The sequence below is a fragment of the Fistularia commersonii genome, chromosome 6, assembly GCF_037954325.1.
Source record: "Fistularia commersonii isolate RoL2024-O1a breed Wild chromosome 6, RoL_Fcom_v1.0, whole genome shotgun sequence".
Classification (NCBI taxonomy): Eukaryota; Metazoa; Chordata; class Actinopteri; order Syngnathiformes; family Fistulariidae; genus Fistularia; species Fistularia commersonii.
Window position 1 is genome coordinate 3,442,501 of NC_141289.1, and position 17,545 is coordinate 3,460,045.

General features: G+C 43.3%; 1 protein-coding gene across 1 annotated transcript in view; it reads left to right on the forward strand.

Annotated features, from left to right (window-relative positions):
- gli2a (GLI family zinc finger 2a) overlaps nt 1-17,545 on the forward strand; it is a 97,155-nt gene that overhangs the window by 18,957 nt on the left and 60,653 nt on the right. The window contains exon 2 of the mRNA XM_086147763.1: nt 1,694-1,834. Within this exon, the coding sequence (XP_086003889.1) occupies nt 1,720-1,834 (115 nt within the window). The 5' untranslated portion in view covers nt 1,694-1,719. The remainder of the gene's footprint in view (nt 1-1,693; nt 1,835-17,545) is intronic.

Sequence of the window (17,545 nt, forward strand, 5' to 3'; positions counted from 1 at the left end):
GAACCCCTCGAGTCCACAATTGGAAAAGAGGACGCGGTGTGGACTCATTACGGAGTGTGTGTTCAGGGACGATTACGCCGGCGGGACAAACACACACTTACCTTTGGTGGCGGGGGTGATGGCGAACATCACGGCGCTTAATGAATGACCATTTCCTGTTATATTCAATAATATTTGTATTTATTTTTATAGATATGAATATAGATATGGATTATATCCTCCCTGTCAGTGATCGTACTTCCTGTTTGTTCTGCAGAAGGTTTTTGTTCACTTTTATTGTCTAAAATTGTCTGCTTCTTGTTTCTTGTTTTGTAAATATACATATATATATTTACATATTATATATATTTAGTGTACATACACTACATTTACATACATTTACATATTCAATATATAAATATTTTTTATGCTGTTTACTGGCGTTGCAGTTATCAATTGCAGTGATGTTCAGTAATTCTACTTCCTGTTCGGCCTGCACGATAATAAAAAACAGGAAATGGTATTTAAGAGAATAAAAGTCAATATAAGCAAGTCTTCTGTTTGTGTGTATGTGTGTGTGTGTGTGTGTGTGTGTGTGTGTAAATATCCATGTAGATATCTATATGTGTGTATGTATATATATATGTGCATATATGTGTGTATATATGTACATTTATTTATACATATATATATACACATGTATCTTACATTACATTTATGTATATATATATGTCTGTGTGTATATATGTGCATATATATATATATATATACATGTGTATATATCTATATTTATACATATACACATGTATGTATCTATATATGTATCTATATATATATAGATATAGATACATATATGTATGTATGTATTTACATATCTATGTATATATATATATGTATGTGTGTGTGTGTGTATATATGTACATATATGTATATATGTGTGTGTACAGGACTGTCTCTGAAAATGTGAATATTGTGATAAAGTGCTTTATCTTCTGTAATGCAATTACAAAAACAAAAATGTCATACATTCTGGATTCAATACAAATAAAATGAAATATTGCAAGCTTTTTATTATTTTAATATCACTGATTATGGGTTACATCTTAAGAAAACTCCTATCTCAAAATATTAGAATATCATGAAAAACTAATTTCTGTTTTTTTTTTTAATTGAATTACAGAAGATAAAGAACTTTATCAGAATATTTTAATTTTCTGACACCGTCCTGTATGTACTGTATATAGACACATGGTGCTAAAGCAAAAATTACATATGTGTGTATGTATGTATGTGTGATTGTGTGTGATAAAGAACTTTATCAGAATATTCTAATTTTCTGAGACAGCCCTGTATATATATATATATATATATATATATATATATATATATATATATATATATGTTTTCCAGATTCCGAGTGCGGTGGCAAACCCCCCAAAATCTGCCCGCACACACCAGTGATTGTACTTCCTGTTTGTTCTGCACTTCAAACTGCCTGCTTTTGTTGACTTTTATTGTCCTAATTGTTCCACTTTCTGTTTTTTTTTAATCATATTTTCATAGATTTCTATCAACATATCTCCGTTTACCGCCAAGCGCCCTCGCCGTCAGTGATTGCACTTCCCGTTTTCTTGTCTGTCGTACTCAGAACACCCGTTTCTGTAGAATTTAGCGTCTTAAACTCGCCACTTCCTGTTTCCCCGTCAACTTCCAGGTTGCTCGGGAGGCCCGGCGAGCAGCATGGAGACCTCGACCCCCGCGACCGCCGAGAAGAAGGACTGCAAAACCTCCGGACTGGACGGGAGCAGCTTCTCAGAGCTCCCCAAGAAGCCGTCGCCCACCACCCTGACGCGAGGTGAACCCCCGAAAAGCGCTCCTATCGGATCTAACCTGACACACTCACACACATGTGTGTACACACACTAGGGGGATCACACACACTCCCTCTTGGCACATGAAAAGGGTCGAACGTGGAGATGTCAGGCGCCGAAGATGATGAAGAAACGCCATAATGAGGTGGAAAGACCTTGTTCTCACCTCCCGAGTGTAGATTTCATGAATTACTTAAAAAAAAAAAAAATGCTAGCGTAGCTTCGGACGACAGTGAAGGAGGAGGAGGGCGTCTTTGAAATGCTAACAAAGCGCGACGGCGTCCGGCATTTAGGGTTTAAAAAAAAAAAAAACGGGACATCCTGGACCCCCAAAACTCTTCTCTTCCCTGGCATCCCCACAAAGAGCTCCTCCGTTTCGGATCCTACCGGCGCTCGGGAGCGGCATGAATTATTGAGCCGTTTTTTTTTTTTTGTTTTTTTTTTTCTGACCATTGTGCCGTCACGCCGCGGCGATAGCGTATTAGCATAACCTTGCGCCGCTGCCGAAAAGTCATCTTATTTGCGGATTCGCGGGGCATCATTAAAAGATGAGATCTCATGTTTTTATTAGTGGTATAAAAAAAAAAAAAAAAAAAAAAAAAAATCAGAGTAACGAGGCCATTTTTTTTTTTTTTTTTTTTTTTTTTTTTTTCATAATTGCAAGCTTGAGCCAGCTAGTGGACGCCATATACCCAAATCATCTGGGGTGGGGGAGGGGGTTTCCACTGTGGGACCGCGTGGTTTTATGAAGGGCCTGGTGGCCTGCCATCTTTTCGCCGGCGCGTGGGTCAGTCGAAAGTAGGACGTTAGCGTGTCGTTACATAGTAATAACGCTTTTTGTTTTCCGATTTGATTATTCCGTCTTTTATCCGAGCCAGCTCCCCCCCACCCACCCACCCCCCCCCGGATAAATATGCATGCGGAGACCCGAATGTGGGACAAACGTGAATAAATCAAGTGGCCTTCTAAATTTTTTTTTTTTTTTTTTTTTGGTATAAAGATGTTGCAAACTTTATAAATCCCTCGTGTGTTTCGGGGTGAAACTTTTAGCGCGGTCATGGCGCCCTTTTGAACCCTCCGATGTAGCTGGCTGTCTTGCGGCGAGTGGGCGTCGGGATCCGACACACACACACACACACACACACACACACACACTGGGATCAGGGGTCTTGTTAATGGTTTTTAAATGGGCACCCACATTTTGTGTGACAGCTCGTCTGGCAGCGCCGTGGCGTGCTCCCGCAGGTTTGTCCGGTGTAACCCGACTCCCCTCATCCCCTAAACCCGCCGCCGCCGCCGCCGCCGCCGCCCCCCCTACGGCGGCCTCGCGGGATTTACGAGTCTGCGTCGGGGCTCCTTCACTAACGTGTCAGGATAACATGTGTTCAGACGAGGCGCCCGCTTCCAGAACTGTAAAACATCTCACCGTTTCAAAGGAATACCTGAGAGTGATACCCCCACTATACACACACACACACACACACACGTACACCTTCCTTGCCAACCTGTTGTTTAACAACGTGTATTAAATTCCACCCGTTTTTTTTTTTTCCGTACGGTACTCAGGTGTACTTCTGAGCGCTTCCCGCATGTAATAACAACCACACAAACACACACACACACACACTCACACACACACACACACACACACAAAAAAAAGGCAGTCGCAAAACCTGCTCAATCCAAGTCATCGTGGTCTCGATGACCTTTTGGCCTCTAGAATGGAAAAGCGGTCGTCGGAGGTTGTCAGGTGATTTTGGGGGGGCAAAGGGCAGTGGCCCTGCACCCCAAAAAAGTAGCGCAAAAAGGCGAAAAGTCGCTCAGACTTCGTAAACTGTAAGTTAGACGGTGCGGAGGCGGAGGTTGGAGGCAGGAGGGGTCGTTCTCCCGCCGCCCCGACGGGAGGGCGAGGGCCCGTTGGAGGAGGAGGTTGTGTTCGAGCGGTATGCTTCTCCGCGAGGCCTTTTCCCCCCTCGGAAGGTGCTCCCTTCACCAACCCCCTCTGCCCTTCTTTTGGCAAAAAAAAAAAAAAAAAAAAACCCTCCCCGTCCTCCTCCTCCTCCTCGGTCGGCAGGCCCGCTCCAAAGGGACGGCCGCTAATCTTCCTGAGAAAGAGATTTTCTGGCCTTTTCTTTCTGCGCTCCTAAATGAGCCTCTTACGCCGCCGCGGTCCCACAGACTGGGGTGAGAGGTAGCGGGAGGGGGCCGAAGGTGGTTACGTTGGGATGACCACGTGCCCGCCGGACCCCTCAGCCCTCGTCGTTTTTTTTTTTTTTGTAACTCTGACCCCGAGCTTAAAGAATCAGACAAATTATCTAGAGTGGCGTTTTCTCCTCTGCGAGCCTCCTTGTTGCCCAGGGAGTGAGTGTGTGTGGGGGGGGGGGGGGGGGTAGATATGAGGGGGATGGGGGCGCGTCAATGTGCCCACATTGCTCGCTCCTGGTCCGTATCCAGTTACACGACTGCGCCTACAAGAAACCGCCCCCCCTCATCCCCCTGCTTCCCATCCCGGCACCGAATAAGCCACCTAGCATGGCGTAGATTCCGCGCCTTCGCAAGCCCCCGCACTCGGTTCCCCGTCGCCGAGGGGGGCGGGGGAGGGCGGGAGGGTATCGGGAGGGTGGGTAGAGGGGGCGGGAGTGGTTCTATCAGGTGTCATCTACAGTAACGTTTGGTGAAAAAGGGGAAAGTGTGTCAATAATGCGCCTCTTGATACTTGAGAGGTCCTGCGAGCAACAAGCTTACAGGAAGGCCTATTGACCAGGTCCCCGGATTGTTTGTTTTCCTGTCAGGGTCCATCGCCGTGCACTATCAGGAACCCGCCTGCCGCCCCTTCCCTTCCCCCACTCCTTTCACTTCATGGTTGGTGTCCGTCCGCAAACTCCAGAGTCGCTCAACAGCCCGGTTTCTACTGCACCTCGAGTTGCCCTACCTTCAGAGGCGATGCCAGGGTACCCTAATCCGTTGCATATTGTTTGTCTGTTTATCTGGTGTTGCCAAGGCAACGGCGGCCTCGTTAAACTCCCGTGGCCCCGTAGGAGCCGTTGGACTTCCAAACAATGTCTTTAATCATTATTTTTTTCTGTTTTTTTCCGTTGAAACTGTTTCATAAACTCCGTTGCAAAGGGACTTTTACAAGAGAATAGTCCTCGCAGGGGGTTGGAGGGTGGGGGAGCACTCGGCTCCTCACGGGTCAGAGAGGAGGGGGGTTAACTTCCCATCACGATCGATGAAGAGTCACCCCCCCCCAACCCCTCCACCTCCACCCCCACCCCACTGTACCCCGGACGAGAATAGCGGTATGACTTTCGCGATGGGGTGCCTTCGTGTAAGCGAGAACTCCACAACCGGTGTCATTAGTTCGACCCATCTCGAGATGCCAAAATGCACTTTGTCTTGAGCAATGGCGATAAGGACATTCAGTTGTTCATTCATTCATCACGAAGAACATATCGGCGCCACGGTTACTGCGTTAATTCACCGCATGTAGCATCAAAAGAGCGTCCAGTCATAGCCTTGTTAGCTTTGTTCGTTTGTCCAGTTTGATCATTTCATGGTCCGCTTGACCCCCCGCTTCTTCCGATCCAAACGATCAAATGACTCAAAGAATCGAACCGCTCGAAGAGACGGGCCTCCCGATTGCGCGGTTCGTTTTGAACCACGCTGGACCAAAAAGCAAAAGCGCAGCAGAATGCAGTGCATCATGGGAACCAGGAAGTAAGGAAGGAACAAACCATTTTCAGCGGTCAGCCAGATAACAACAGCGGTTGTGTTTTTACAGCGGCGCCTACAGGTTTGGAAAAACTGGTTACCCTCCGGTTAGACAGACGGTTCTCCTCATCCGCGACGTCTTCCTTGGTGTTTATCGACGAGTTCAGCTGGAAGCAGGCCGACGATTGTAGCAACCCGACCAGATGGTTTGGTCCAAAGGCGAGTCCGACAACAGAAGGTTAAGGTCATGGCCATGGACGCTGGTGATCTTCGCGAAATAAAGTCATCACAGGATGACCTTTTGGACAGGAATGGCCTTCTCCCAGTGCCCAGAAGCACATGACCCTTTTTTAATTCGTTTCGTTTTTTATAAGAGGTCCTTGAACGCATCACCCCGAGTCTGACGTATTCATTTACTTTTCCATTTTGCGTTTTTTTTTTTTTTTCTTTTTTTCCTGCGAACCCCTCACCCCTTTCTCTCAACATATGCCCCCTCCGAAGACAACATGTTGCATTCCTTGCTGTTTACAAGCCAAGAGTAGGTGTAGGTCATATATATATGTATATATACATATATATATGGATGCTTTAGGGGATTAGCTAACACCCCCCCATCAGCCAGCTCCCTCCCTCCATCCTTTTGAGTCCCTCCCGTCTCCCCGCCTTGTACTTCCCTTTTTTTCTCCGCCCCCCCCACCTCCACCTCCACCCGTCCCTTTCATGCTTCATCCTCTCTTAAACAGAAAGCTCTTTCCCACTACGCGGAGTCTAATCCGCGCCCCGGCCTCCCCAAGACACTTCCTGCCTGTTTTGTTTGCCGAGCTGATGGGAATCAACCCGGGAAGGTGCTCCCCCACCACCACCGCCACCCGTTCCTCCGAGGTGTCGCCTCGGGCAACCGCTTTCTTCCAGCGAGAGGAGCGCCACATGTTCCGGGGTTGGGGTGGAGGGGGCGATCTCCTCGCCGTGAACCCGAACCTACGCCGTAACCTCCTCTAGCTAGCGAGTCAAAATAAATGGTCAGAGAGTTTAGCGAGAATGTGCGCGCCATTGTAAACACAGGCGGGAGGCGGTTGTGTAAACAGGCCTCGCCCCCCCACCACCCCACCCCGGCACCCACCCGACTCCCTCCACGCGGAGATGGTCATCCCGGGGTCATCCCGACCCCGGCGGTTCGCCTTCGTGGAAACACTTCCTGGAGAGCGAAGTGCAGCAGGGGAGCGGCGTGCTGCGTTACTGCTCACTCGTCTTATTCCTATTAGACTTATCAGACTAGATAGAATAATATCCCTATCTCCGTTGACGTGCGCGAGATGTTCCTACCTGCCCGAGGCGGGGGGGCGCCGGGGAGGAGGAGGAGGAGGTGGGGGTGAGGCTTGTGTAGAGCTCTTGAGTTCAATTCTTTGTTTGCTTTGTCGGCTTGTCGCGAAACCCGACCCGCGGACGGGATGTCGAGTCGCGGCGGCGTATCGTCGACCAGACTTTTTTTTTTTTTTTTTTGACATGACGGTGATTCATTTCCACACCACACACACAAACCCAGTGAGAAAACAAAGTTTTTCTACCCCTCGACCTCCAAAATAAAACCCCAGAAGATTCATTTTTCAAACTAACAGTCTTGTTTCCAACAGGAAGTATGCTTCTAATTTATTATTATTACTATATAATAATACTTCTTATTATTATAATCATTTTTATTATTATTATAATTATTATTATTATTATTATTATTAGTGGCAGTATTATTATTATTATTATTATTATTATTATTATTATTATTATTATTCACACCATTATTATTATTATTATTCACACCATTATTATTATTATTAATATCATTATCATTAACATCATTATTATTATGGTTTATTACTCACACACATATTATCATTATTATTATTGTTGTTATTATTATTCATGCACATATATCATTATTATTGTTACTATTATTATTACCATTATTATTATTACCATCATCATTATTATTATTATTATTACTATCATCTTCTTCTTCCTCTTCTTTGGGCTTTTCCCGTAAGGGGTCGCCACAGCAAATCAACTTTCTCCATCTAACCCTATTCTCTGTATCCTCCTCTCACACCAACTACCCTCATACCCTCTCTCACTACGTCCATAAATCGTCTCTTTGGTCTTCTTCTAGACCTCTTGTCTGGCAGCTCCAATTCAAGTATCCGTCCTCTGCTCTTCCGCACTTCTGCTCTCAGTCTAGTTTCCACTACTCTTTCCCATAACTTCATTGTATGACTGATCAACTTTATTCCTCTATAGTAGCCGCAATTCTGTGCATCCCCTTTATTCTTAAAAATAGGCACCATCGCACTTTGTCTCCATTCTTCAGGCATTGCCTCGCTCTCTAAGATCCTGTTGAATAATCAAGTCAGAAAATCTACCGCTGCCTCTCCTAGACACTTCCACACCTCCACAGGTATATCATCAGGACCAACTGCTTTTCCACTCTTCATCCTCTTCAATGCCTTCCTCACTTCACTTTTACTAATTTTTGCTACTTTGTGGTCTACGATAATCACCTCTTCTACCCTTGCCTCTCTTTCATTTTCCCCATTTATCAGCTCTTCAAAGTACACTTTCCATCTTCCCATCACTCTTCTAGCATCTGTCAATACATTTCCCTCTCTATCCTTTAACACCTGGACCTGTTGTACATCCTTTCCATCTTTATTTCTCTGTTTCACCACCCTTTATAGCTCATTCTCTCCCTCCTTACTGTCCAACCGAGCATACAAGTCATCATGCGCCCTTTGTTTTGCCTTTTCTACCTCTATCTTTACCTTTCGCCGCATCTCCCTGAACTCCTGTCTGTTCTCTTCAGTCCTCTCAGTATCCCACTTCTTCTTTGCTAACCGCTTCTTTTTCTGTTTATACTTCCTCATTCCACCACCAAGTCACCTTATCTACTTTCCTTCCAGTTGACACACCAAGTACTCTTCTACCTGTCTCCCTGATTACTTTAGCTGCTGTTGTCCAATCATCTGGACGTTCACTCTGACCATCCAGGCCCTTTCTCAACTCCTCCCTGAAAACCATACAACACTCCTCCCTTTTCAGATTCCACCACTTTGTCCTCTGCTCTGCCTTTGTCCTCTTCATCTTCCTCGTAACAAGAGTAACCATCCTATGCTGTCTGGCTACACTCTCACCTACCACTACTTTGCAGTCACTGATCTCTTTCCGGTAACCTCGTCTATACAAGATGTAGTCTACCTGCGTGCTCCTACCTCTCTTCTTAAAAGTTACCTAAAGAACCTGTTTTTTTTTTTCTGAAAAAAGGTGTTCACTACACCCATTTCCATTCTTTTTGCAAAATCTACCACCATCTGTCCCTCAGCATTCCTATTACTATCATCATTATTATTATTGTTATTATTATCCACACACGTACTATTATTATTATTATTATCAGTGTTATTATTATTATTATTATTATTTATACACATGATCATTGTTATTAATCATACACCTAATATTATGATCATTGTCATTATTATTATTATTATTTTTATTATTATTATTATTATTACTATCATCATCACTATTATTGATATTATTATTCACACACATATTATTATTGCTATAATTATTCACACACATATCATTATTAGTATTATTCATACTCATATAATAATAATAATAATAATAATAATAATGATAATGATAATTATCACATAAATATCAGCAACAGTCATCCCGCTTTGTGAAAGCCGCTTAATACTGTTATGTTAGTAAATATTGATATTAATAAACTTATACTTTGTTGCAAGTTGATCTATATTTCTTTTTTTTTTTCCTTTCTGTAATGTTAATTAGGATACAATGTTGTGCAGAAGGGTACATGAAACACCACCAAAGACACTTTTTTGTGAATTTAGTTTCACAGGGATGAATTTTAGTGAATTTTAGTGAATTTTAATATGTATAGATTCATTCTTAGGCTTTGGAACTTCACTGCCAGGGGCCTTTATTCTGAAAATCAGTCTCTACCTCACAGGAGGATTTGTTTTGAATTTGAATCTTGAGATTTTCTGACTTGTAACCCAGTTCTCCACATGCAGGCATTTTTTTGTTTTCGCTCTTCCGTGTCAATTTCGACCTTGACGTCCGATCTGAGCTTTGGCGCATCCGAACTATCAAAACGTCCACCTCCCTCGCCCCCTGTGGACTTCGCTCACGGGTGTCGACCGATTAAAACGAGCAGGAAAAAAAAATAACCTGTCCCGTAATAAAAAAAAAAAATCAGCATCCAGGACCGCTGTTTTATAGTTCGGCGGTTCATTCATGGCGGTTACGTAAGTCGACTAAGGCAGCTGCACAATAAACTGTGTTTGTTGAATGAACGCCCGCGTGTGCGTGTGTTATTGTAGACTGTCGTGTTTGCCAGGTGATTTCCCCCAACGAAGCGAGCTAAACCTGAGAATTCCTGGCTCGGGCTTCAAAGCGTAGCGAGGTCATCCCCCTCCGCCCCCAGACGGCGACATATACAGACATGTTGGCTGTAAACCTGACCGCCAACATCACACGTGTTCGCCCGATCCCCCTCTTCTTCCTCCTCCTCCTCGGTAAAGTCATATTCCAACTGCAACAAGCGACGGGGAGCCACAGCTATTTCCGTCGGTTCGGAGGACGCTGTGAGCCACCGACATCATCGGAGCCATTTTCAATATTTTTTTTTTAACAGTCTTGGAAAAATTATTTTCAAATCTATGTTAAAAAAAAAAAAAATCAACAAAAATTTGAATCTACATTGCTTATCCTGCACTCAGGGTTAATAATAACAATAATAATTACAATAACAATAGCAATAATACATTTCATTTCATGCACCTTCCTCAACATACAAGGACATCGTATAAATACAAATAATACAAAAAAAAAACAAATATAAAATTACAATAAAAATAGATACGTACATTTTTTTTTATTTATTTTTACTGTTTATACAATTTCCTACTATCATTTATTATTGTTATGTTTTACTTGAAACTCTGGCACAACAATTCCCTTCAGGATAAATAAAGTTCTTACTCTCATTCTTATTCTTATTCTTATTCTTATTCTTATTCTTATTCTTATTCTTATTCTTATTCTTATTCTTATTCTTAAAAGTGGTAAGATAAATACATATATAAATAATAAAAGAAAAAAGATATTTACATATATTTATAAATACAAATATACACAACCATGTATTTATATAAAATACTTAAATACACATAAAAAAAATATTATTAAAAATATATATGTATTAAATGACAATAACTTGCTTCAGTAACAATTCATTAATTAGATTGATACATTTAATTTGATTAATAAATATCTTATATTAATTTGCCTGTTAATTTTTTCATCGGAATAAAATGAATTCATGTAGTTTGTGAGACTTTTGCAGTATATCAGAGGGTAGCAATAGAGATTTTTGAAGGTGGCCACATAATATTATGTTGATGACAAAAAAAAAAAAAATATATATATATATATATATATATATATATAAATGTGGGTGTGTGTATACATATATGTTTTTTTATTTTTTATTTTTTTTCTTATTAGTAATAACATTTTATAAAGCTAAATCACCCGTTCACTCTGTTAACACCAAGACCTGGCTGGTAATTGGCAAAACGCACGCGGTACAAGGACGCGGCGCGGCGTGTTAGCTTTGGCAAGCGATGCACGACATACTCTGGCGATAAAGGTACTGTAAATCCGCTTTTATTCGGCGCACTTGTTGTCTCTGGGAGAATCTGGCCCGTCTGAAATTCCCACGGAACAAAGAGCGAGGCAGAGGAGGAAGACGAGAGTTGGCGGGCGGGGGGGAATGAGGGGGTTGTTTACATATCAAGACTTTTCCTTTAACTCCCAGGAAAAGCAGTAATTTGCCCTGCGAGGTTTTACAATTTAATTTCTCCATTGTGCGGGTGGATAACACCTTAATTACAGTGGAGGAAGTGGTCTTAAGCCCCCCCCTCCCTCTCCGACAGGGGGAAAAAAAAAAACCCTCACAAAGATGAAACCCCCACCTTTCCAAGCTGGACCCCCCCCCAACCCTTTTTTTTTTTTTCGCAGCAGCAGACGCTTTGCCTGTTCATTAGCACTTCGCCGGGCGTTTTGGTCGTTCGCCAATTAGCGATATTTCCTTCCACGGGGGCCAGGAACACTTTACTGGCGCAGACTTACAGGAGTCTGGAGGACGGCTGGCGGGGCTGGGTTTAAGGTTTCGGGGGGGGGGCACACACTGGCTGCCCCCCCCCCCTCAATTTAAAAGTTTTGGGGTGATGTCAGATCTCTTGATTCGACGCAGACGAAAAGCGGATAAACCAAAAACAAAACAGGCTAGGCTAATGGGCAAAATCCAATAAAGCTAAGCTACAGTGTGTCCCGGAAACCGGTTTTGACTTTTTGTGCTGCCACTGTTACCGAAAGGGCTAGCAACTCTTGCTCATGGTGGTGATGCAATGTGTAGTTTGTATATTTTACTCCTGTAGCAATATATTTTATTAGAGATGGGAGCATTCATGGATGATAGATAAGCTAACGGTTGCTAGCTTCTTTGGGCAAAACCAATGTTTGAATTCGTAGGAGATGGGGTTAAGAAATCACTGCTGCAAACCGGACATTAGCATGTTCCGAAAGCTGGTCTTGACCTTGACCGCATCAAATGCGATGTTTCCCGTCATTCACATAAATCCTGGTGGCTTTTGCTAGTGGCAACATAGCATGCTACGTTAATTTATTCCTGTACTTTGTCAGGAGTAGTATGTCTTAATAGCGATTTGCGCATCAATTGATGATCGATAAGCTCATGGTTGTGAGCTTCTTTTGGTTCAAAACCAATATTTGACTTGGAAAGGGGTCGGAGAAAGCCAAAAAAATTAGCCAGTTCGGGAAACCGGTTTTCGCCTTGAAAGCGTCTAACGCAGCGTTTCCCACCATCCCCGAACGGATTAGCGATCATTCGCTAATTGTGGCTCCATACCATGCTATGTAAATGTGTCTCCTATCAGAAACAGTATGTCTCATTAGTGATTGATTATGATCAATAAGCTTACCATTGTGAGGTTCTTTGGAGGAAAACAATTTTTTCATTGGCGGGGGGGTTTCAGAACACTACTGCTAAAAAATAATCAGAAGAACCAAGAAATGAGTATGAGCGTAGCGTTATGCCAGATGCTAACGCTGCAAACACCTGTTCACAAATGTTTGCACACCTAGGCCGGCTGTTAGCGCTAGCATAAGCGTGAGACATGATCATGTGACCAGACTGAGTGCAAAGAGTGACCAACTTTCCAGTTGCCGTTTTTCGCCGGTGTTTAAATTCAAATGCAAACAAAAGCTATTCTGGGTTCCAGACTGTCAGCTTTTTGGCAAAGGAACTTTAAAAAAAAACACATTTCGGGCTCCGTGAAGTCGAGGTTCCTAATTAACGGGTTTTAGGCCGTAATCAGGCAATTAAATAATAAAAAATAATGACAAGTCACAGCCCCAAAGCAAACACGGCTGAACTCACGTCACATTTCACATTTTTTCCAGACGTCTGCAAATTGGACGTCACCCGAGAGACGCGTTGCGTTCGGGGCCCCTCTCGTTCGTCTCCAACTTGTCTCCATCGTGCGTGTTTTATTTAGCATCTCATGCTAAAGGTGAAACGCGATGGTGCTGGACGCGAGCCCAGCGCCGATCAGCGGCCGGCGGCCTTGTTTTTCCAGGTGTGAGTTAAGTTTCGGCGAAACACCGGGCGGCTTGTGAGGTTCGTCAAGTAGGCCTTGGGTGTGTGTGTGTGTGTGTGTGTGTGTGTGTGTGCGTCTGCTTGCATATGCCAGGTTCTTCTAGTGTTTCAAATCCAATCTTGGCTCGGGTTTTTATGGGGAAAAGGGAAAAAAATAATAATGATCATAAAATTTAAAATAGCGTTTTTCGCAATGAAAACATACCATAATATCTGCTCAGGTGTGGAAAATCACCTGCCGATTACCAAACACTGACACACTGTCAGTCAAAATGTGTCTTTTCCTGCCAGTTTTCCGGACATTTCACAGACTCTTTTTGCTGATTCCCTTTTTTCAGCTTTAGCAGAATTTAGCGTTTTCACCTCACAGCAAGAAGCTCCTCGTTTCAATTCTGACGGGGGCGGCCTTCCCATGTCTGTGTCGGTTCTCCAGTGCCAGTCCAAAAACATGCATGAGCTTCATTGGAGACCCTAAACTGTCCACACGTGTGAATGAAAGGGTGAATTGTTTTATGTCCATATATGGCATGTGAACAAGGGAGCGAAAGTTGTATGTCTCTTGAATAGTTGTATGTCCTTATATGGCATGTGAACGAGGGAGCAAAAGTTGTATGTCTCTTCAATTTTTGTTTCATATGATATGTGAATGAGAGACTAAAAGTTGTATGTGCGGATGAGAGGGTGAACGATTGTTTATCTCAATATGTGGCCCTGTGATTGGTCCCGGGTGAACCCCCCTCTTGCCCAATGATAGCAGGGATTGGCCCGAGCCAAGATAAGTGCAAGATAAGCAGTATAGAGAAGTATTAGATGATAGGGATTCAACATATTTTATTTTTATTTTTATTTTTATTTTTATTTTTATTTTTATTTTTATTTTTATTTTTATTTTTATTTTTATTTATTTTTACTTGGTCTTTCAAAACACAACCCAAAATAAGTCGTTAACATGAGAGGCCTCCTTCCGTGTCACCACAGAACCAGGAAGTGATCTGGATGCGTTTCACCACTCGTGCTGAGCTTTTAAGGAGTTCAATAAAAAAAATTGGCGTCTTCCGAACCGGGCCACGTTTGGTTTGCCGAGAGTTGAATTCTACTTATTCTTCCACTGGCTTTATGTTATTGTTTTAAACTACTTTTGAGAACATTCTTTTGTTATTGTCGTCGAGACTCTTTCAGTATTTACTGACTTTTCCTTTTTTTCCCCGCCCAACCAACACAAACCATCTGGTTCTGTGGAACGGGAGCGATGCGCCGTCTGAGAGTTTGGGGCGTTGCGGCTTCATGTTATTGCAGGCTCTTGATTAGAAAGCAACCCCCCAATGCACACACACACACACACACACACACACACACACACACACACACACACAGTCCCCCACCCGCCCCCGCGTTCTTCAAAGCTCCAAATCTACAAGCTCATTTAAGGTTTTTAGGAAGAAAATTCCAGCTCGGGCTCTTGATAGTAATGATCCACATGTGTCCCCATTGTGATCTTCATCAAGGGGTGGTGGGGGTGGGGGCAGGCTCAATGGTTTCCCCATCCGGCCAAAGAAAAACAGAAACTTTCATAAAAGCAACACTGAAATCCATAACTCAGACGGAAGTTTCACAGGGATGAAACAAAGAGCATGAGCAATACCGAGTAGTCAGTCATCGTTGTTATGCTTGACCCACCCACGCATGGCAATGGACTACAACCTGGGTACTAGTATTTCTTGGGGTGACCCTAAACCAAGAGGGGCGGGTAAAAAATGTAGACTGGGTGTGACACCAGTAGAGCACTGGAGTACTCTGGTGTCTGCCATCATTGTATTGGTTTACTCACCTTTGCATGGCAATCGAAGGCAACATGGGTACCATGGTGAGTGTAAACATGGACCAAAACATAGACTAATACTCTATTGGTTGCCATTATAGAGTAGAGTACAATTTGGCTCAGTGATGAGATGGATGTACTGATTGGAGTGACCCTGAACTACAGGAGCAGGTAAACTTTAAGGGGAATGTTGCCTGGGAGTCACTCTCTGGAGTGCTCTGCCATCGTTGTTATGGTCTTGCACCATAGTAGTTGTTTAGATTGACGACTAGGTGGAAGTAAGAGTGACCCTGGACTACAAGGTCGGTGCTTTAAATCCTCGCTCTGCTGAAGGTGTTGAAAGAATCAATAGTGGGAGCAGCACAAGCAGTACCCTGGAGTCAACCATTGTTGTCATGGTCGACCCAACCACCCATGGAAATCGATAGCAACCTGGGTACGAGTATGCTTGAGGTGACCCTAAACTATGAGGAGCAGGTAAATTTCAAGAGAATGTAGACCAGGAGAGTCAGGGCAGTGGAAGTACCCTGGAGTACTCTGGAGTCTGCCGTTGTTGACCCAATACTCTATTGGCCACCATTGTAGACTAGAGTACAGTTTGGCTCAGTGATGAGGTGGAAGTACTGTTTGGCACTGTTTGGAGTAACCATGAACTACAAGGGCAGGTAACTTCCAAAGGGAATGTGGCCTTGGAGTCACATCAATGGAAATACTCTGGAGTACTCTGCCATTGTTGTTTTGGTTTTGCCAGCCGCTAATGCTAATAACGGCACGCTTAGCGCACACAGCTATTTTCAAAGTATTATGTTGTCCCAGCCAGATCTTTTCACTCCAGAAAAGGCATGTAGACGCATGACCGTAATGAATCTGAAGCTTCGCATTTCCCCCCCCAAAAACCAAAGTCGTGAAAACGTATCCAAAGATGCCGCCCTTCTTTTACTTTCTGTTTTGATCAAGGTCTTGTTTTCTTAGTCTGACACCAAACACGGCACTCCGTCCGAAACTCTTACGGTCGCGATCGGCCTGACAATCGCAGAAACGGAAACAGGGAATGCATTGTTTTTATCTGTCGACCCCGGGTCCTCGCAGCGACTGCAAAACTAAACAAAAAGAGTTCCTTTCATACAAAGACTCCATTTAACGCGAACCGCTCTTCCATAGGGGTCTATAGAAACACTGCTCTGTTTCTATAGCGATGGCTCGACCCCAAGCCATCTGATCCCCCCTTCACACACACACACACACACACACGCACACACACACGCCTTCTCCTGTCAGACCGCCGCTTGTCAGCCCCCATTAGAGTGAGTGGTTGCCTCTGCTTACATGTGGTAGCCATCAAACCCCCGGACCGCGAGGTAGCGGTCCCGCTTTAGCCGCCGCGGCCTCACGCCACCCCCTCTCCTCGCCGCCAACAAGACCCGGGATCACCTCGGGTTAAACGTGACCGCCCGTCCAAAGCGCTTCATCTATCCAGAGTTTCTGAATCTCTTTGATTGCAGATCCAGGCGCCTTTCAACGCTCCTCTTAAAAAATAAGGAAACGGGAAGCACATCCCGTCCCGATCCGTGACCTTCGGGTGATTTGACGAGTGGGAAAATATCTCCGGTGAGGACACAGGTTACCTGTGTGGGACGGCGAAGGTCGGGCGTGAAACGCAAACATCTCATACCCTTTGGTAATTTTGAGCCCAGAAAAATAAAAAATAAAAACAAATAACAAAATAGGTGAAAGCGTTTTTTCGCAATTTTGCGAGGACGCTTCGAAGGCTGAGGACAGACGAGTCCTGTGAGTTCACCTTTCCCTTTTTGGGAAATTAAGATGCGGAGTTATTATTTTTTTTAAAAACTTCTTCGGCCCTGCCGCAATTAGACGGTCTCTACGGGCGTGACGGGCTAAACACTGAGCAAACAATCTGAATCACACACACACAGACACACACACACACACACACACATGCACAGACATGTCACTGTTAAATTTTATAAACGTTTTTTTTTTAATGCATGAAAAAAAGAGCAAAAAGGCCAAACATCTCACCATTATTGTATTTGTTTCATTGGATTTTAGTTAATTCATTCATGCTGTCATTATAGTATAGCTATATTTATATAAATATACGCACACACTCACATATATACATACATATATACAGTTTATATAAACACACATCTGCGTATACAGTGTAAATGTAAATGTGTGCGTATATATATATATACATATACACACACATTTACAATATATGTATATATATATATATATATATATACAAACACATCTATGAGTGTTTTATGTATATATCTATATGAGTGTGTGTATTTATATATATTTACTGTTTTGGCATATTTATAGGTTATAAGAAAAATATTGAATAATTAGCGAGATGGACTTTGCAGCTATAAA